The following is a 22515-nucleotide window of genomic DNA, read 5'->3' on the forward strand; positions in this document are numbered from 1 at the left end:
TATCTTTAGTCTATAAGACCTGGATCACAAAGAGGCATTTTAGATTGTTCTTTTGACTAGCTACAGATTGGTTTTGCCATCTCCTAAATCACAGCAGCCACCAAAAATCTTCAGCTACAGCATCAACCTCATCTAAGGTTAGCTCATCTAAGAGGATAAATCATAGCATGATATTTTAATACAGTATATAATGCTGTTTAAAATGTTTGGTTTGACTTTTTTTAAAGCATCACACAACATACAATAGCTGACAGTCCACAAGAATGTTCAAACTCACAGGTTCATCTAGTTCCTTTGCGGGGAGCAGTGGGGAACTCTGTAAATCAGAAATTCTTAAATGACTCCTTCCTACTTTTCCTGTAAATGAACTATCCAGTCTTGTGTACAAGCCTACAGTTACCTGATTTTAGATTACATATGTGAAAATAAATTTGAAAACATGGAAATACTAGGATTCAATTTTTTTCTTCATTCTAATTTTGTGTGAGCATTCTAGATTTTTTTCATTCAGAGATATTACTTTGTGAGAAAATAACTTAAAATTAATGTAATTACAGTAAGCACAGTAGATGCCATTTGAACAGTATTACAATTCACATTTTTTAATTTAAATAAGAAATCCTTATTTTCCCAATGAACATATATACAATTAACATAGGAATGGGGCCAGAAAGCGATAATGAAAATTAGTTTTCCTTTCTAGTCCAGTTTGAATGCCACTGGTCTCAGACTTAACTTTTGAAGTTAACTTTATTTAAGTATATGCATATTTCTAAAAATGCTAAATTACATTTGTGAACAATTTTTAAGTTCATATAAAAAAACCAAAAAATGGAAACACTTTGAAAAAAATGATGTTATAGCTCAATGTAAAACTATTTCAATCTTTTACATATACAAAACAGACTATCATATATATTTTCTATGATGGAAACTGGGAAGCTAGGGAAACCATTGCTGAATATATTTGTGCTAAGCACCTAAAGCCCAAAGTTATATGGGCATCTCAAAATTACTTTTGAGTACTTTCACTGGAACTTTTAAGAGTTAAATATCAGAAAAATTTGCCACATGCAAAAGCACACTTAAATTGCAACCTGGAATTAAATGGACATACAACTGTCAGTACTCAAAAGACTTTGACCACGCTTCAGTGACTGTAACCATAAGGACTCTTTCCCCACTTCATAACTTTACAAAACAAACAAAAAATGTTTTGAGTTCAGCTTTCACTGTGGAACTGAAATGTTAAGCAACACAGCAAGATAATCAGAATCATTCTTAATATTCATTAAGAAGAAACCAGGGGGACCTGGAACAACAAAAAATTCTTTAGCTGCATTGCCAATAAGGTCAGCTATTAAGAAATAGCTGCATGTACCTACACACCAGATCTGCACAGTATGGAGGCATATTTGTTACCTGTGTTTAGCAGTGGTCTCTTACATTCGAACACTCATTACACTGAAATCATGACTTCACCTCATGACAAATGTCACGCTCACACTTTAAACAGATAGTAAATAGCAGATTCTGTCAAGTTTACAGAATTTCTGTGCATGTCACATACAAAAAAGGACAGTAAAATCACTTCGTCTAATCAGTCTTCTGTTTAAGTCAACTACTGAGCACGCAAAATGAAAAAAGGATGAAAAATATTTTTCTTCTCCAAAGAAAATTACTTGCTCTTCATTACATGCGTTCTTCAACAACTGTGAGGAATCTCAAATTAGCCCCATCTCAATTACTTTTTTGAAAAAAGGATTTCTAAGAATCAATTTTATATTTTTATACTAATTATAGTAACTACAATTCAGGATCACCAAATATGTCAACAGTTTCTTCTTGTTACACACATATATACACACACAAGCAGTATGACAGTGACTACTTATTTTCTGAAAAGAGAAAAAGGCTAGAGTTTTATCACTGGTGGGTAGTTCTGCCACAGGTTGGTAAAGATCAGAACCACAACTATATACATAGAATAAACTGAGAAGTTTGTACATTTAATTAATTGAATTAATCAATTTCCCATTTACACATCTGAGAAAAAATAAAGCAGGGTTAAAAAAAACAAACAAACACCTGCAAACATTTCTGACAAAGAGTAAAAGCATTATCTAAACTTTCTGCCTCGTCACCTCCCTGTCACTTCCCCTCGACCCCCCAAAAAAGAGAAGGAAAGTTACCTCAGAAATAGGTACGTTTTCTCCAAGTTCAGATGTGTGTAATGCCAGTAAACCAATCACTCGAGCAACTTTGGCACGTCTGCATATCAAATAAACTGTTTGTAGGTGCATGAATATTATTCCAAAAATATAACAAAACAAATTATGTCTTGTTTATATTTTACACAGATTGCTAAAGGCAGGAAATATTTGAAGTGTTATTTACAGGTCACATTTTTTTCTTATTTGCTTTTTCTTTGGATCATCAAATTATTTCAGTATATTTCAGCTGAATTTAGCCATAAATTGACACATAAAGGTATTTCTTTCCTTTAGCACATAAGAGTGAAGATTCTTTAGTTTGTTATAGTCTTACTAATCAGTCACGCTTATGTTCAGTTTTCTTGTAACACAGAAAATTCTAATAGATCATTTTAAACTTTTCAGTTTAGCTGACAAAACAGAAATGAAATCTGTATCAGCAAATTATTTTAAATGTTTCGTTAAAGAAAAAATTGGAATAATAAAATCAGTATCTATGAATCAAACAGCAGGGGGCACTACCACATTGAAATATTTCTGACAAGCATTTAAAGAAAAGCTACCACTATAGTTATTTTGCTACTGTTACGGAATAAATTGGATTATTCAGTGATTTTAAGCAACACTATATGACACACTAAATCGTAACTTCCAGATAAAATTTTAAAGATTTTTTATAATCTTTGGTACTGTAAAATAGCAATATATTAATTCAATGCTGCAAAAAATCAATCTTTTATATGCCTTCATACTGCTAGTCAGGTACCACAGCAGTCCGACAGGCTAAAACATTCCTCAAATACACTGTTAAAGAGTGTCTTTAATCAAATTCAGTGGTAATTCCGTACTTGAACAAATTCATTTAACATAACTGTTACTTACATATCCCAGTTGGTGGCTGCACGCAGCTGCTGTATCAATATAGGAAACTACAGTTTAAAGAAGAGAAACATTAATGAATTTCAGCGATCTGATATATTCCAATGATAAACAAAAAAAATCAACGTATCACCAATTTCATAAAAATTTATTTGGATAATATTTGCAAAAAGTATTATCCTAGACAAATACTGTAGATATTGACTAATTTTTCACAAGAAAAAGGCTGAGGTTAAAAGTATTTCTTTCTATGTTCTCACCTTAAATTACACTGCTAAACATATATTAGTGTGCTAAAAAATGAACATATCTTTCATTATGAATAACACTTTACAAAGGAAACAAACATCTGATGCTTTCATCTACAAACACAGAGATTATCATATAGTCTAACCCAACAAGTATTTAATAAATTACTTTTGTGAGAATGGACAAAAATAGTTGGTAAAACTAGAATAATTCATGGACTGTCGACATGCATGATCAGCCACTTATGAACAAAACTGCATAATTACTAACTAATTTCTAAAATTTCCTGTTAATGGCAATTCATTTATTGGATCACTGTCTCCAAAAAAATTCTCCAGTGATAATGGAATATAACTTCCAGCAATTCTGTTTCCTGTTTTCACAAAAATTCTATGGCATAAGACCTACTATTGCTTCGAACCTGAATATTCTTCACTGAATTTTTCTGGCAGTGCAATTTTTGTCTTTAATATCTCTACATCCAACAATGACGTGTCAGAATATGACTTAGGTGCATTAGTATAAATGTAGGAGTATAAATAAAGGTAGTTTAATTTTTATCAATTACACTTAAAAACATGCATCTCAGGATGGTCTCTGTGATGCTTTTATATAATGGAGAAAATACCTCTATTTCTCTTCTGTACATGCAATACTCTGAAAAACATGTTAAACCACTACAGAGGATACTAGTAAAATTGTTTGGTAGAAAATGGTTACCGAAACATGAAACTGCCATTTAGGTATACACTAAAAAGAACTCTTCAGAAAGTACTCTCACTCTTCGAAACACTGCTTAATGAAAGGTTTTACTGTATGTTCTTCAGAAAGTTTTCCTTGCTATTCTTTACAGACATATAGCTAAATAAAATTGATTTAACAATTCAAACATGAACTTTTTTCAGTCTTCTCTGTCACTTCATGAGTTACAAAGACTAACATTACATCATATGTTGCTTCACACTCTCTATCTAGGTTAGTTTTTACCCCAACCTTTTTACAAATACAACAAATCTGTATGTAAAGATATCTGAAATCTAAAAGAAAGAATTATTTTCCCTCACCTCTTTAAAAAAAAAAACTGACACGGATTTTAGTAAGGGTTGGGGTTTTTTTTCATTGTTTTGTATTTAACTTGCCATATTATTTTTGTCAGTGCACAAATGATCTCTTGAACTATAACTAAAAGCATCTAATTTTTCCTACAGTGGCAAGTAAACCATATTGATTCCTTCAAAGCTTTATTATTTACCAGGTGAGAGCTAATTAGCCTGCTTGCAATTTCCTTGTGGACAGCCACAGTACACAGATAGTACAGTAAGTTCAATTTAGAACGTGCTGCTCCTGTATTCTTCTCAGTGGAATCAAGCAGTGAACATACTCGTTGCAAGAAGTCATTCCAGTCCATGTCTTGCATAGATGATAACTTCTCAGCTAACCATAAGAAGCAAAGAAGTAGTTAAAGATAATGGATCTTTGATGTTGCTCTAACACACTAGAAAGTAACATCAATATTAGTAAGTTCCAAAGTTTGAATCTAATGGTAAATCTAGTACTTAAAACATTAAACAAACATGTTATAATTCATGTCTGAAAATTATATAAATTTTAAAAGTAGTAAGAAGAGAAACAAAGCATAAAAATGTAGCAATAAAAGCCTCAAAACAACTCTATTAATTAAAAAATCATGTCATTACATTTAGGAAAGACAGTAACTGTTGTCCTTAAGCATTACTAATTCTTAAGAAAGTGCAGTTTTTCATTAGAGTAAATCTGAGACAAAAACTAAAGTCAGCCAGCAAAATCTCCTCAGAATCAATAAACTGAAAATGTGCATAGTTAGTCATATAGGCAGGTATCTAACTAGTTAAGCCTTAGTAGTATCAGAACATAGATCACTTCAGAAGGAATGTGGAAGAAGCCAAGTCACTAGGATGATTAACATAAATCCTGTGGCTCAATTCACTGACCAGTGTGCATGAATAGAGATTTTTTCAAAGACTTCCTTATCAGGCTCAGTGGATAACTTCACTCTAGCAGCCATACATACTGTCTGTTTGGTTAGTTGTTTATTAGTAACTTATGTGCCACCCTGATATGCTCCAGTACAGAACATTTAAGAGTATGTCTTCTGTCTTTTACTCCAATTTTACACGGAAGTAACACCCACTAATGAAGGCAATTATAAATTATATTAGTAAATGTGAAAAGAGGTTTGGATTTCAGGCATTTGGCTTATTTTCCATACTGTCTTTAATCTTTATTGATGAGCACCATCAATTTCAGGGTATTCAAAAACAATCAGAAAGCTGTCCAGAAAAAAAACCCTACAAACCTGAAAGTGTTACAACCATAAAAAAACACTGTCTCATATTAAATAAATATACACAACAATAGTTAAACATATCAGAACATCAGTGTGATAATTTAGCTACTTAAATGCAATATGAAATAAAGTAACATCCCCTTAGACACTTGAATCTGGTAATTTTTGTCTAGGATGTTAGCCAAGTCAAAAATATTTTCTGTTACTACAACCTTGATTAGGAGACTGGGGGACATTTTCTTACTTTTTAAACTATAAAATTTCTTCAACAAATTAACTCTCCAAAATACATACCTCATAGAAGGAAAAAAGTAACTTTTAAGTCTAGGAAGAGGTGTTCTGTGAATTCTAGGACTACATATCTGGCTGACATCCCTCTTCAAGCACAATAAAGCGTAACATTTCATTAATACAGACTAGAGAAAATTTTCCAGTGGAAGAAATGTTACACTCATGACCATGAGCAACCTTTTGTTTTCAGAAATAACAGCAGAGTTTCTAGACGCTAAAAACTAACAACAACAAAAAACCAAACCCCAAACGACTGCACACTGTCTTTTGGGATACAATCCCTGTATTTCATGATTAAAGGTGGGACTGGCAAGGCTGCCTAGTATTATGGCTGATCAACACTGCACATTTTAAGATCCTGTTTTCATTTGCTTATCTGCCTTTGTCAAATTTTAATCTATTTGGTTGAATATTTCATTTAAAGTATCTGGGTTTTGCAAAAAATAACACGGGGGAAAATATTTGCTGTTTTTCTCACACTAAAACAGGGTCGACTGTCTCATTTTAAAAGCTTTTGAGCATGGGCTTGTAATTGAATAAGGCAGAAGAGAAAGGAAGGGTTCGTACTTGAAAAGTCTACTCAAAATTGGTCTAGCTAAATACTTTACATATGCAACTTCAGTTTCAGAAAAGTTATGAGTTCTGCAACTGAGGCAGCTCATCATCTTCAAGAGCTACAGATCCTGTAATAGCGAGTTACACCAGTATACGCATAACTTAGGTTTTAACATCTTCAGAAAATCCATACCTGAGTATGCTGGTATATGTAAATTTTTGAAGTCAAATCTAATTGGTACCTGCTTCATTATCTGGAAAAATAAACAGACTTTACAACTAGTTTTAATACATTCCTGGAAATGTCTAAGTAGCTGAACATGAAACCAAAGATGCAAACATTGTACAGGATGGGTGTACAAACCACTGCTCGTTACTAAGGCATCTTCCATTGATTTCTGGTATGTATTTTATCCAAGCAGATACTTGAGATTTAACTCTATGTTTTTAATATAATTAAATTATTAGTATTTCCATTTAAGTTTTTTTTTAATGGGAATATAACATGAAGGGATTTTTTCAGTTTACATTTTTATCTTGTATACGGAAAAATATTTGCATTTGGGTTTCAAAAGCTACAGAAAGGAACTATGCAGCCAAGAGCTCATTAAATGTTTTAGCAATTAATTGCCATACAGTAAATACATATATATACACACACTATATCATTCTAGAGTATAAAAGGTCACATTAACATCAATCACTTATATAATTACTAAAAAGCTGAGGCTTTTTTCCCCACACCACATCATTTTCTGGTACATTGTGAAATTGGATGACTGCTCAGTGACTGAACATTTGAGTGAAATTTTCAGTAACTAAAGCATGCGAAAAAGGTAACTGTATACTGGAATTTAGCCTTTGACAGATGAAGCCTAGGTGTAACCAGAGAGCTGTTTTCTAAAGAAAGTTTTCAGTTCAATAGATCTGCAGAACACGGGGAAATTCTACAATATAAACTGACATTTCAGCTTTTAAAATTCTGCCAGCATCTAGTAAATCCCTTTTGAGATTAAACTGCAAGCTCTTCAGCTTTACCAGGTGTCAGTATCATCCATTAGTCTGAAGATCGCCAAGTATTCAGTGGCTCTGATTACACATGCCTGCAATTTAGTGGGCTATTTTGCATTAATTCCAAGCCTGGCATTGCACTGGAAGGGGATTAGCATCCACGTGCACATTAGTAGGTACACTTACCCCTGATCTCATCTCTCATACTTGCAGTAAGAAGAGAAGCAGTGAAAGGCTAAGGCTTTGTGTCAGAGTCCTGAGACAGAACTGAGAATTTACAGAGGTGGCATCCAAATGCATAATTACCTTTGAAATTCTCCACTGGCAACGGACATCCTCCACCCCAAACACATTAAAACAGTATTGTTGGGTAGTTACTTTAGCTAGCTGTGTAAGATTTTTAATTTTTGAGAGTATTAGGAATTCCATTATAAAAAAACAAAAAAAGTTGTACTAAAGCAATACATAAACTAAAAGCTGTAAGACATACTTAATGAGATAGACGCTCACTTCCAATGACAAGTGTTGCATTTCCTGCATCCACCACTTACTGAATGAAGTTGCTAAAATTACAACTTTTTTTTTGTTTTTTTCCACAGAAATAAATGGAAGACTAAAGGGGCTCTTGCCTATCATTCCTTCCACTACTACTACACATGTGCCCATACATGCACATTATATTGCAATTGCAGTGCAACTCTTTTTTGGTCTTCCGTTTGCTGCCAATAAGTGTCTCTGCTCAAGAGACCCATCACAAACTGTTATCATGTTGGAATCCATATGACAGAAATTGGATGGACATTTCTTGTAACATCAGGTCTTCTTTTCCAAAGAAAGTAAGTTCATATTTATTAGAAACATTATCACACCTAAAATTTAAAGAGTAACAAAAATTATTCTGTAAAGGTCTAACTCCTAATCTAGAAGGCTTCATAGATGGCCTTGTTTTGAGTATCCAAACCCACAGTTTTGTCCATTTAAGTAACAGATATTAATCCAAGTTATCAGAAAACAAATCTACAAAAGCACCAAACACAGCACTTAGTAGGTTCAATTTCTTGTAAGACATAATTTAATATCAGTATTCAATCCCAAAATAACTCAGTTCCCCAAATTAGCAACACAATAGGATTATAAAAGACTGCCAAAAAATTGCATGAGCACTTGCCAGATGACTGGGTGGAACTGTTTTAAAATGAGAATTACAAAATACAGGAAAAGAGTTTTGCCCTGATTAAAGTTTTATCTGCAAAAATAGCCTCACCCACAAGTTCCTGAATCTTATATTTTATTTTGCTGTACCTTTGGATTGTCAATGATTGGTGTTATGATAAGATCAGACTCAGTGTAAATGAGCTCTTTCAATGTTGACTCCATATCCTGCTGACTTGAGCACATATTTTTAGCCTAGAACAAGAACAAAGTTGTTTTTTTTAAAATGTTTTGAAAAAAAAAAAAGTTCACATTTATTCCCAAAACACTTCATCTTAACATTATACCACACAGTTTGGCCATGTAGACAATATATTCTAACTTACTTATTATTTAGTTAGTAGCAGACAGGGCCAGCTAAAAATTATAATAAAGAAACACATTGGAAGAAAAAGCACTGGGTCCAAAAAGTAGACTGCAAAGAAAGAAGATAAAATTATCCCTTTTATACACTGGGGAAAAAAAAGGAGACTAAGCATCTTACTTCTGAAGTTCTGCAATTTTTTTCTTTTTTCCCCAAATAACTTGCACACTGTAGGAACTGCTTTCCTATTATAATTATGGAAGGATGTAGAGGACAGTTGGCTTTGCCATAGACTCGAGGCTAAAATTCTAACTATGAAGATACCACCACCCCCTAACATTATATTTCTACTCACCTTTTTCAAACATGAATCTCTTTGTGGAGAGTTTTGGATTGGGGCAGTAACAGCAGCATTACTTCCTTCTACTGCAGTGTTAGTTCTAGGTGTGGGACGAGAACTTAAACAAAAGAATGAAAAAAAAAAAAAGAGAAAAAATTTTAAAAAAAGAAAGACTACAGACTAAGCTTCACTGCAAACTATATACTTGTTGCTCTTTTGAAACTTCCATGCCATACAGTAAACTTTCAGAGCTGACAAGCATAAATGATGCCATGCCTGAACTAAACATGAACTTAACTTCCTGTCTTTAAATATGTCCTGACAAGGTTAGTATTTGTTTGTCAGTTAGAAATGGGAAGGACTATGTGGTTTGTTTTTTGTTGTTGTTAAATGAATGCAATTTGATTATTTTCTCATGCACAGTTGCTCTCCAAACTGGATGCTAAAACATTATCTTAATTTCTAATAACAAGCAACATACATAGAAAGAAAACTAACCTCACAAAAAAAATTGCAATTTATTTTCTTACTCTCTTCTGACTGCCAACTCTTAGCTAGGTAATGAGAAATAAAACCTGACTAATTCTCCTGTATTAAGGTGAACTGGGTTTACTTTTCATTTTTTATTTTTAAAAATCTTGTCTGCTAATCAGACAATAAAGAAAGGAGAGACCAGAACACCACAAATTTGCAATTTTCATAAAGCAGCTAGTGAACTTGGTTTTTATAGTATACACTAATTCAAAGTAAAGAGTTTCAAATCAACTTCAGAATTAAAGTTGGCAGGCCAGGAAACTAATTTAATCAACTCCAAATGCATGCGTTTTCTTGATTAGCAGAAAGTAATATACACATTGAGTTGTGAATCAGCTTTATTAGAAAAAGCAACTACTTGAAAAACACAAACACCAAACAAAATTAAAGATACTTATGAAAATCAACGATCAAATCACTAACATATTCTTATTCTTGTCTTTTGTTATAAAGGCAGCTTTTGTCTACTTTCAAGGGAGACTGAAATTTATAGGGCACAATGAAAGAGTGCCAAAATATTATCTACTAGCTAGATAAAACTAAGTTTTTTTAAAGTCCTAATTCTTATGGCAAAAAAATATATCAGGATCTGCTTGAAAGTTTAAACAGTCTTATTTCCTTCACACAAAAAAAAAAATATTTCTAGCTAGAAGGCTGAAGAAATCACTTCAGGTTCCATACTTCAAAACATGTATTAAACGTGTTTTGTTTTTTTCCAAACCTAACTGCTTTCATATGTATTTGAGATACAGAAATTTTTTCCTACTTTTCCAGTTTCCAGCTGGTTTCTCAATTTGAACTAGGTGAAATTAATAAGACTTATTCCCTTTGCACATATAGAAGAAGCTACCACTGTTAAAAGCAGATCAACCACTCCAGCAGCTAAGTAAATTCTGGTGCCAAGTCAAGAGCTTACTTTCACTGCAGTGTTTTAACAACTTAGTAGGTAACACCTGCTGCTTTGAGAAGTTAAATTGTTGAAACAAAGAGAATTTCAGAGAATATTTTTAAAACTGTATTACATTTCAAATTCCACATTAAAATAAGTGTACTTATCATGAAGTCTGCTGTTAAAAAAAAGTGTTTTTTTCCTGACAATTTCAATTACATGTTGTTATACTAAGTGTTTGTAATGCCATTGTAGCCTTTCTTTTCAGCAGACTCCTAAAGCAAAGAGTAAATGCTATTTTAAATTACTAACAGTATGGGTTTAGCTGTGATGATAGGAGTTATAAGTGAGATGAGAAGAAACGCTTTATTAAAACCAAGTGTAACTGCTGGAAAAGTAGAAACACTATCATGTACAAAAGCCCTATTCCAGGTTATGCAAGAAGCTTGAAAGATTATTAAATTTCAGACTGGAATATTTCTGCCTGATGATGATGAGACAGTCTATCTGACTAGATAATCTTCTTGGCTTGAAATCTACTACAAAGTTTCAGAATCAGGCCTCAACTAAAACAAATCACTGTTAAACCAATCACTTTTTTATTTAATATCTATTTACTACTTGGTAGATAGTTACCAACAGCTTGTGATGAAAAGCTGCAGGCAGAATTTATTTGCAGATCTTGAGCTGAATGCGTATCCTTGTGTATTTAAAGTAAGCATATTCTCATATATATGAAGTAAGAAGGAAATAAAGTTCTAAATAAATTCCTCTGTTTAGACAAAGAAATCAAAAGTCTACTTCTAAAAATTAGTGTAATAAAGCCATTAAAGCATTGCTTTAACTATACACACTGCTTTTACAGCTCTTCAAAAGTGTCTGAATATTAATTAAACTAGTGATAGAAAATTCCAAAGGAGACACGCTAACAATATGTTACAAATAGAATAATAAAATGTCTGAAGAGACCGGGGTGGAGCAGGGGGGAACACAACAACATACAGGGTTTCAAGGTTTTCATACCTGAGAAGAAATATGGATTCATTTGATTCACCATCAACTGCACTTTTTGGGCGCAATTCAATCTGAGTTTCTACTGAAAAGAGAACATGAACTTGCATTCATAAGTTAAAAACAAATAAAGCATAGGGAATATGCATGTTGGTAAGACTGACAAAATTCACAGGACAAAATAATTCAAAATAAAGTAATAAACAATATTACCTATTTTTAAAGAATTTCTTAGTAGCTTATTATCTGCTCTTGAGGATGACAGGTTATCTAGATTTTTATGAGTATCTACTGGCTCTTTGGCACTCCAACACACTGATGACTCTGCGTCTTCACTGCTGTTTAATAAAAGATACCAATCACACAGATTTTAAAACAAATAAAAGGAAGGATCATATCTATTATTTGTTGCAACTATTAGCATACAATTCAGCTGTCATTCTCTAGAACAAACAGACTATTGTAATATGTATTACACATACTTTACATATCAGTAACGGCGATGATGAAAAATAAGTTTACAGCAAATGACTTTGAGAATATTAAAAATTCTCTAGCTCCCTCAGTAGAAGTTGCATGAAAGAAATTAGAAAAGTTAAATTATGACCCCATCATACCACAGCTACAAAAAACCAAAAATCTTTAGAGATCATTCAATCGTTACAGGAAAAAGTCACAACAAACCTACTTCTAATAATCTAGGCTACAGACTTCATGAAGATCAATACAAACTAGCATTCTTCTGTGAAATGATTTACATGTCACACTTAATTGCAAGTTTATTGACTTTGGTTGTTTGGGGGGGGGTTAATATAACCCTCTATTATACACATGGAACTGGGTCATATAAGTTTCCTGAAGGCTCTCCAGGATATCAAATGTTAATCAAACGCATATTTTGAAGAAAATGGATACATAGGCCTCACAGACGGAAAAGAAAAAGTATTGAGCTTCTTTTACATGTCAAGCCAATGTCCTACATGTTTTGTATTTGTCAATTAGTGCAAACCTCACTGATATTTCAGAGGTGTTAGAAAACCCTCAGAAGTAAGGTCGAATAGCCCAACATTTCATAGGAGATTAAGATTCTTCTGATTCTCCGAAGATTCTTCAAAGATGAGCACTGTGGTGGAAGCTGAAATCAGTCTTGCTAAAACCTTGAATAAATTCTTTGTGGTATAAACTTTAAACTTTGATTTCTTCTCTGCCTTGCTGGTGAAAGCAGTAATAAATTTAAAAGACAAAGAGTTGTATCTCAAACCAGAATAAATGTTAGTAACAAAAATACTGCACTACTGGTATCAGAAATGGGTATTAAACGATACAAGAGAGAATTTTAAAATAGAATGCAAAAACATTCAGCATTTTAGAAGAAATCTATTTTCACATTAGTCTGCTAGATTGGAATCTAAAGTATTTTACAAATATTTAGAACAAAAGGACATAAAAATCAACACTAAATATTCTAATTCAAAACTAAAAAAAAAACCAAACAAAAAAGAGCAAGATAACAGGAGTTTTGAAGAAGCCTAACTTTTTAATACATAGAACCCATTTTCACAAAAGGTTTGGGGTTTTCTGCAAGTATAGCAGTGTGGAGTATTACAAATTTAGGAAAAAAAACCATCAGATTAATGCTTTATGTCATAAGCAAAGAATGTGGGTCAGTTGCATTTGCAAGGATATAAGGCTGAATCACAAATCTAAGATACCATACTGATAGGCTTTGCGATGCTCTAAGCCTAATGCACAGTAACATACAAAAAAATCTCACTAAAGGTAAAACATCCATATTTATCATTGTTTTGAAAGCTTTTGTAGAACAAGTTAAATTACTGTGCATCATTGGTATATAAACAAATAAAAATGAGAGCAGTTAGTTCAGAAGTAAATTTTAACACATTCTATAGCTGGGAGGAAGGAGTCTGTTGAAAGCAAGCAGTGTAATAACACTAACAGGATAATGCAATTGCTAAGTATCAAGGACTGTTCACTGAATGGTGTAAAACTCCATTCACTGATTAGTTAACCACATAAAAATCCTAATCAAAATTCAAACCTGAAAAAATTTACAGAAAAACATTTAATTTTTTTCTGCCTGTCTTTACTATAAAAGAAGCCTTCCTTGAATATTCAGTACCTTGAGCTTGTGCCCTGGCTGTCTGCAGAATCACCACCACAATGGTCAAGGGATCCTTTCCAGAATGGATGCTGCAATAGGTCTGTCCAATTCAGCCTTTTGAAAAACAACAAGCAAACTGAAAGAGAGTTCCAAACTACAGCTCCACAGAGAGATACCAGACTAGGTTTTGAACCTAGTGACTCTACAGAGCAATTAATCCTGTTGCTTGCTTTTATTTGGTCAACAAATAAGTTTTCTTACAGGACAAGTGTTTTGCCTCAAATCAGGATGGCTAACGCACACTACACAGAGGTATGAGAAACTGCATAGCCATTCCCAATATGTAAGTTATCTGAGCTACCCTGTAAATTATAATCTTATGTTATTTAACAATACAACTATATCAGCTATAAATCAAAGCCTCATAAAACAGATGTGTCCGTTGCCCTGGAAAAGAAAAGCCTTCCAATTTTAAAATCACCCATCATTTCTATTACAAAGATATCTATTTAGCACCAGCTACAACGATACAAAGATACACTTAATCAAAGCATTAATTCTGTATATCTTCATGTAAGAAAAAGCACAATTTGCTCTTTTATATAAGGGATTAAATGATTTTTTGCATTCTTTGTCAACTACAAAATACTATACATACAGTATCATAGCAATTATTTTCTCCAGAGGTGAAAAAAGACAATGTAAACAACTATCATGGATTAGACTGTTCACCTTTTCTGAGGATCCTTTTGAAGCAACCCATCAAGCAAACTAATGAACTCAGCAGAAGGTTTATGAAAAGCTGAACCTGTAAATAGAAGCACTTGAGAAGGTAAGTACTGGGCAGCAAAAACAACTGTCACACAATGTAGATCAAATCGCTATCTACAGATCATGCTAAAAATTTTCTTTTAATAGTAATTTCATCTGAAAAAAATCTGAATGTATGAAGAATCTTAAATATGCACTCTTTGCATTGCAAAGCGTCCTCAAAAAAACAAAAGCCAAAGAACCAATCACCAGTACTCAGTTACCGAATTAATTAAAATTCTTACATGCTTAAAAAAGCACCCTCCAATTTTAATATAGCTATTAGCAAAAAATAAAAACTTGAAATCTGCTTAAATTAAAATGAATTTTTCCCCAAGCATAACTTAAAGAGGACCATTGTTGCACGCCATTATACAAAAGAGCTTTCCAGAATCCATATTTAACTGAGAAAGGTCCTACTTCTGAGAGCTCAGAAGTATGAAATGCACTTTATCCACTTCAAAAACAAAATCTCTCTTAGAATTGAGACAAGTAACAAGAGTTTTAATTCTACAGGTCACCATTTTCACACTACTATGAACTGAAAAGAGCTACTAATATACAAAGGTCTTCACAAACACCACTGATGCCCAGAATAAATGGGATCAGAAATTCCATCCCAGAAGGTAGATTTACTTTTAATTCTTAACATTAAATGATATGCTTGGCTGTCAAAAGGGAAATAAGCATTCATTGTTAATGGGGGAAAAGTTCTTATAAAAGGAAGGCAACGGTAACATTCACTTTGGACAGCTGATTCCTGCAATGGGCCTCAGATGAAGCAGTGCAGAACAAAACTTTAACTTTGTTAAGTTAATACTCTGATTTGATTCATGAAACAGTAACAGAATGTTACCCTCTGGTCTAGGTGGCAATGGCTCTTCATATAAAATCTTTTCAATTGATCCAGAAAAGCTGTCCGAGAAGAATGGTGGTCTTCCTACAAACAAACAGAAGTGTATTTAACAGATTAGGCAAACTTAAAAATGTCTCAGGTGCAATGACAAGCAATGAGTTCATTTTCCTAAGGAAACATCCAAAGAAATAAACACCTGGATAGCCTGGATTCTATTTATCAAGTTCCCTTGTCAAATACAAACCCTTGAATTAAATTATTCTACCATGAACAACAAAAGAGTCCACAGACAGAAGAGGCACCAAAGATGGCTTGATGGAAGTCATCATGATAGACCTGTGTGAATCAGCAATAAGACAACAAGAGAAGGTCTAGGCAGAAATCAATGTCCATGTAACTATGTTGATCCAGGAGATCAACATATTGTTTAAGACTTCAGAAAGTTGCACTGTAATTCTCTTCTGTGATTAAATTCTCCTTCCAGCTGCAGCTAATGCTAACAGCTACTTTATCTGCAGGAAAACCAATGATTCTAGTTTTACACTAGTGAAACAGTTTTCTCTTCCAAAGGTCAAAATAATGCACCCCGAGTTTAATACTGAGGAGATTAAAAATGTTACACTGTCAGAATCGGAGGACTGCTATAGTTTTAGATCATAGTATTTAAACAATACATGTTGGTTAACATAATATCTAGATCACAATCAAAAGGACAACAGTATTAATCCACTTACTATTTGATGAAGACACCTCCCTCTCCTTTTTTAAGTACAGATAGTATATTCTTCACAAACTCTTTAAAACCTGTCTGAAGTTTTTCTATGTCTTAACCCCCCTAGGAAGTTAACAAGAATTTACTCTGGGACCATGACCTATATTTCCATTATCAAGAATATTAAATAGATACACAAACTTACAACCTGAGAACATTTCATAAAGTAAGCATCCCAAGGACCACAGATCACTGGCTTTCGAGAAGTCTTCTCCCTTTATTGCTTCTGGAGCTGTGTACAATGGAGAGCCTACAAAATACAGTATGTATAACGCACTTGGATTATTCATTCAGCATTTATCCTGTTCAACACTTCAAACTTTGTCTCCACAGTTCAATGAGTTAGGGGTTATTTTCACTTACTATAAGCAAACAGATACCAAATCTAATCTCCTATACTTTTACTGAATTATGTAGGATTTTATACACTATTTTGCTATTTCACTTCTGTTAACTAAGCTGACTTGTGCTACACTTTCCTAACACAGAGATTCATGCAAAGGAAGTTTTGATATGCCTTGACAGCTTCCAGAGCCAAACAAATTAAGCTGAATGGTAAACAACATAATCATCATATGAGTAACAGAAATAATTAGGTTAAAGCAGGTTTGGTTTTTAGTTGTTGGGTTTGGTTTTTTTTTTAAAGCTATCCCAAGACATAAACCTTCACAAAATTAGAAACTTTGTGACAAAACCAAAGTAGCTAGCCAACTAGATCACTGATCCAAACTAGTTACAGCTATTTTCACACTAACACACTATGAAAACATCACATATCAAAATATAGTACACAAACCCCTTTTGTCTTGATATAGAAAAAGAAACATATAGTTCCTATTGCTACAGTAGTTCCCATGTAAACACTAACTCAGTTCTAAATAATCTCCAAAAAAATTACACAAACTCAGCACAAGTATCAATTACATAATCCTTTAAAAAGTTTATTTTGGATTCTTTTGTTCTTGGGTTTTATTTTTTTAAATGACAAAAGGTCATTAACTATACACATCAAAAAAAGCTGTTTTGAAAGGCCACAGGAAAGAGATTAGATTTGTATTTCTTCCTGAATAAAGATCTGTTCTTGGTCTTAGTATTTCCAGTGTGGACTTTCAGCAGGAGACAGCAAAGTATTAAAGAAAGCTCTTTTTGTTCGCATAAAACATTGCCAAGAATTCCACCATTCCTGATAACAGTAACTGCTATACACATCGTTATCTTGGAAATAGAGGTCTGTGAGATGGTCTGAGATAATGACTAATAAAAGACTGAGAAGATTAAAACCAAGTTTCTGAACTTTTCTTATTCGATGAAAAAATAACATAGTATTTGCAGCCTACTGCATCTGCATGGATCTGCCTGTTGAAACTAAAGCACAGTAACTTTCTCATACTTTAAAAAGAAATTATCATTCTTAAGTAAAAGGTACTGAAACAGTCGAGCCTCTAACTAGAAATCACTTTGGATCATTTGCATCAAAAAGGACAATGCAAGTACAGCAGTGCAAAGTCTCCAATGAAAGAAGCAGCAGTTCTGTGTAGTACTTACTTAATTTTGCATATACGTTTAACAAAGTTCACAGAATTTAATCCTAGACCATAAAAAGAGCATCTACAGCACAGACTTTTTAGAAGTCCATAAATAATTCCATGGCTCAATTTTTTCTGAGAACAGGATTAATTTTAAATCAATTTTCTTTATCATATATCCAGTATCAGTTATCTCTTCATTCTCCAATTACTTCATAACCGAAACACAAAAGATTGTAAACGCATGATTCTTTTGCAATTTTCCTTAAACTTTTTTTTTAAATACATAGTCTTATATCAACTAAATACCAGCAATACAATTTCATCAGTTAGCAAAGCCAGTCAGTTTGAATTCTGAATGTCCAAAATTTTAGCAATCTTCCATAGTTTTCATCAATTAACAATTAAGCCTCACCAACAAATCCAAACAAAAATATAATAATTTTTAATGAATTTGCTACCTTGAAACATTTCAGATGTCGTTCATATACTCAGTTTGGTTAGGATTTTGTTTGTTTTGGGTTTGTTGGGACTTTTTAATTATTGAAATTTTACCTTTTTTTCTGCAAAGAAAAAAAAAATCAAGAACAGCTCATAAAATAATTAAAACATGCTCAGGATAGACAGACCTTTTGAACATTAAACCATACTGTAGGGATCTGATGCCAAGCTGCAAAAAGAAATCTAAAATAAACCACCTCCAGTTATGTTATGTTATGTTGAAAAATTATTATACAATTATACTACAGTCTATCATCACCTACATCAGAGCTTCAATCCAAAAAATAACCTGAAGTCTATTTACAAAAAGCAGTAAAGGTCATGAGTTGTTAATATGTCATACATTGTATGACAGACAGGAGTATATTTTTTCCAGCTCTTAGTTAAACTGGCTTTGTGAAACTTAGAATTATTACTATATACTTGTAAATACAGTTTATTTTCTTTCTATTCACTTGCAGGTGTTGTTCCCTCTAAGTTATGACCTCTGACCAACCTTCCTTAAGAGCTAAATTTTGGTTTTGAACTTACTTAAAAAATTCCCCATATGCAGGATATGTTAAACCTACTTACAAAATATGTACAGATCGTACTTTCTGTTATAAAGACACAGGCAAAAACATTAATCTTTACAAATGATAATACAACAGAATTAATTATCCTGTTGCCCTAGAAATTGAGTCAGCCCCAACAGAACAATAAACATATATTTTATTTCAAGGTCTTCTCTCCGAATTGCTTGCCACAAAGGTTTTTTCCAGATTTCATTCTGTCCCCTTGGTATATGTTAGTTTGGGCTAGTAAAAAGATCTTACCTCGAAACCTGCTTTTCAGGTATCTTTGTGGATTGCTTTCACTGACATCTCCTTCGCCTTCTTCAGATCCAACTAAAGAAAAAATTTCTTCCAAGTTTTCACCATCCACTTTAGCCAAGCAAAAATTACTGAATTTCAAAGTGCCAGGCCCTTCAAGCAGAATCTAGAAGAAAAAAGAAAATCTGACATACAAGTATCATATACTACAACTAATGAAATTCCCAACACAAAGTATAAAATAATTTATTATAAAAAAACAAATCACAACCTCAAACCATTTAAGTACATATAGATGATCACTATAACCGAAAGCACTGAAATTTTTTCTTTTAAGTCACCACCAATAGTGTCCTCTTTCTTATAACCACAAAACTCCAGAATCTCACAACAGAACCCTTACAAGGTGTTTAATGTGCACTTTTGTTTACTCATTATTAAATCTAAATGAACAACAACGTTACTATAGAAAAGAAAGTAAAATTATAGTAACCCTGTATAGGAAAATAAGTGTGTAGTAAAAAGATACTTCACTTTATTTGAAGACAAAAATTCTAATTTGGAGAAAATTCCGAAGATTTTCTCCAATGATGCAGAGTTTTCTCTATGTGGTCACTGCTTATTGTTGTAATTAATAGCTTCATAATCCCAAAAATGTTGTTTAGAGAACTCTTCCATCAGTCAGTTGGTGGAGGGGTGGGATGGTGGGATTCAGTCAGGTGGATTTTTTTTAGTGCTTTTGGACCCACAAGTGACAGAAACTGAGTATAATTGTGCAAGTTTTACAGAAAATTCAGAGAAGGGCAACTTGATGACTTATAGATTAGGATCAAAACCAATTACTGTTATTTTTTTTTTACTATAGTTAATATTCTGGTGACTACGTAAATTAAAAACAAATGTGGACTTTGACAAAACTATACCTAAACTTCACACACAATCAGAAACCACATAAATATTTGTATTTTTATGCAAGAGTAAGATGATAATTTAAAAGGTACTTGGAAACAAGAGAAGGTTATTAACAAAGAAAGTTTAGTTAATTTTACTCCCTCATTAGCATTTTCTGTGACTTCAAAATATTCTACAGCATGATAGAATAGGCATAACAGCAAAGTTACATGTCCAAGGACAGAGAACTAAAATCCTTCATTAATTCAAACCGGTACAACAAATCAAAAAGAATCTATCACATCATATCAAATATACAATGGAAGAAATCAACTGGATCATAAAATATTCAAGCTACAGACTTGTCTCTCATTGTCTTCACATGTATTATAAAGCTCAACTGGCCTCCAACTTGAGGCGAGCCTCTTCCAAATAGTAAAACAGAAATAATGAACTAAATGCTGATGGCCTACAAAGTAATATGCAGCATCCCCTATAAATAATACTCCTTCTTACCTTTCCAGGTGTCAGTTCACAAAAGATAATTCCAAGCTTATGAATATGGTATAAACCAGTAACCAAATCAACACCAAATTCTCTCACTACATCTTCAGGTAGATGTTTGTCTTCAGCAATAACAGATTCTAGAGAACCACCTGAAATATATTTATATGTAGTCAGCAAGTGCATGTAAAGACGACATCATACAAATAGTTCCCCAAGTACATTATATAAGCTCCTTCAAAGGATGTCAAGCAAAAATCACTATCAGTAGATACTAAAAATATTTCCTGAGATTAAATAATAATTACAAAATCTAAGATGTACAGGAAAAAAATATTTCCAGTACTGTGACCAAAAATATCTTGACTACAATTAAATGGAGTGCATGACATGAAAATTACTTTAATATTCATATATTTTACAAAGGAAACAGAAGGGAAAAAAGAAAGCCAGAAACTGCACCACGTCACAACATAATACTATCCAAAGGGTTTATTCAAATTCCTTTTAACTGATCCCTGCTGCATGAGTTAAAAGAATAAACAATACTAAGAACAGGCTAACAACTTCGGTGAACAAGTGCTAAAGCTTGACAGGTAATTTTTCACTGAATTCACAGACATCAGAAATAGTAAAAGTGGGTTACATTCTGAGGTCAACAACATCCAATAGAAATTCTTTTGTTTGTTCTTCACACATAGTATTTCCGTACAGTCCTTTTCCTGACTCATGTGCCCCAGGTCTTTTATTTTCATCCTTTCCTCTCTCTTTTATCTTTTTTTTATTATTATTTTAAGGAAAAAAGAATCGAAAAACCAGAACAGAAACACACAGAAATAAGCTTTCACTTCCCAGGTTTCTCACGTAAATCCCAGCTTCCTGCCCCAGCAAGTCCTACTCATATCTCTCTGGACTTCTCACACTAATATGAGACCCTTCTCTGTCCTCCCAAAATCACCACTTCCCTTTCTCCACTAAGTTCCAACCAAACCTTCCTCTGTTTCTGAGCAGATCACACCTACAAAGCCTTTCAAATAAACCTCACATATATCCTCTATCACCTGTGTCCTTCCCTGGGCTTCACATTCACTCTATGCTTTTCCCCACTGACTCCTACTGTTTCTCTGTCCTTGCAAAACCTCTCTCCTTCCCCCATCAACTACTTCCTCACATTCCACTGATTCTCAGGTACGCCATCAGACTCATCCCATTTGAGCCATTCCTGTCCTAACTGGTAACAGGACCTGGACTTTTCCCAATCTCGTTTTCCACAAGGTCATTGCTCAAATAGTCTTTCTCGTCCTCCCTGTCCCAGTCTTTATCCCAAACTCCACACTCCCATCTCCCCCCCAGAATCCTTTCCTCAACTTGATTTGGTCCTTTTCTACTCCTGTATCAAACCTGTTCTCGTGAGACTACAGTTTGGATTTCATGAATTATCTGTGGGCTTCCTGCATTATCTATTATTTATATCTTAGCTAAATCATGCAGATTAAACAAAACAGAAAAAAAAAAAAAAAGACACAAATTTAAGTCCCTGAATGAAAACAGGAATTAGGAGAGCTTTCCATAGACAAGGATACTAGAACCTTTATTCCAAATCATGTAACAGATTTTCCTGAGCTTTTTTCCATTTGCTCAGTAATTTCTTTCATAGAATAGCAACACTAAAAGGTCTGTCATCACAGTATTCTTTAAATTATTCAATCTGAATCTTAAAATTATTTTATTTCTAAACCTTTTTTTATTCTGTTTAGTAAATCAGCCGGCTCCTTTAAAACCAAGCCTGCTTTACATACCTATAGTAAAGAATTTTCCATCATTTTTAATCACTGCTTTTAATAATTCAATTCAGAGGACTACATATAGAATAATTCCATAATATAACCAAGTACGCAAAGGAGAAA

General features: G+C 33.2%; 1 protein-coding gene across 5 annotated transcripts in view; it reads right to left on the reverse strand.

Annotated features, from left to right (window-relative positions):
* ULK4 (unc-51 like kinase 4) overlaps nt 1-22515 on the reverse strand; it is a 249658-nt gene that overhangs the window by 219993 nt on the left and 7150 nt on the right. For all 5 annotated transcript variants that reach the window (XM_080382620.1, XM_080382617.1, XM_080382621.1 and 2 more), the window contains exons 4-17: nt 20621-20760; nt 19217-19379; nt 16523-16624; nt 15603-15686; nt 14669-14744; nt 13955-14050; nt 12028-12152; nt 11827-11899; nt 9396-9498; nt 8827-8931; nt 6707-6767; nt 4594-4775; nt 3096-3142; nt 2193-2271 (exon numbers count right to left, since the gene is read on the reverse strand). In XM_080382620.1, coding sequence (XP_080238746.1) covers nt 2193-2271; nt 3096-3142; nt 4594-4775; nt 6707-6767; nt 8827-8931; nt 9396-9498; nt 11827-11899; nt 12028-12152; nt 13955-14050; nt 14669-14744; nt 15603-15686; nt 16523-16624; nt 19217-19379; nt 20621-20760 — 1436 coding nt within the window. The remainder of the gene's footprint in view (nt 1-2192; nt 2272-3095; nt 3143-4593; nt 4776-6706; nt 6768-8826; nt 8932-9395; nt 9499-11826; nt 11900-12027; nt 12153-13954; nt 14051-14668; nt 14745-15602; nt 15687-16522; nt 16625-19216; nt 19380-20620; nt 20761-22515) is intronic.

This window comes from Falco punctatus (assembly GCF_963210335.1).
Source record: "Falco punctatus genome assembly, chromosome: 4".
Taxonomy (NCBI): domain Eukaryota; kingdom Metazoa; phylum Chordata; class Aves; order Falconiformes; family Falconidae; genus Falco; species Falco punctatus.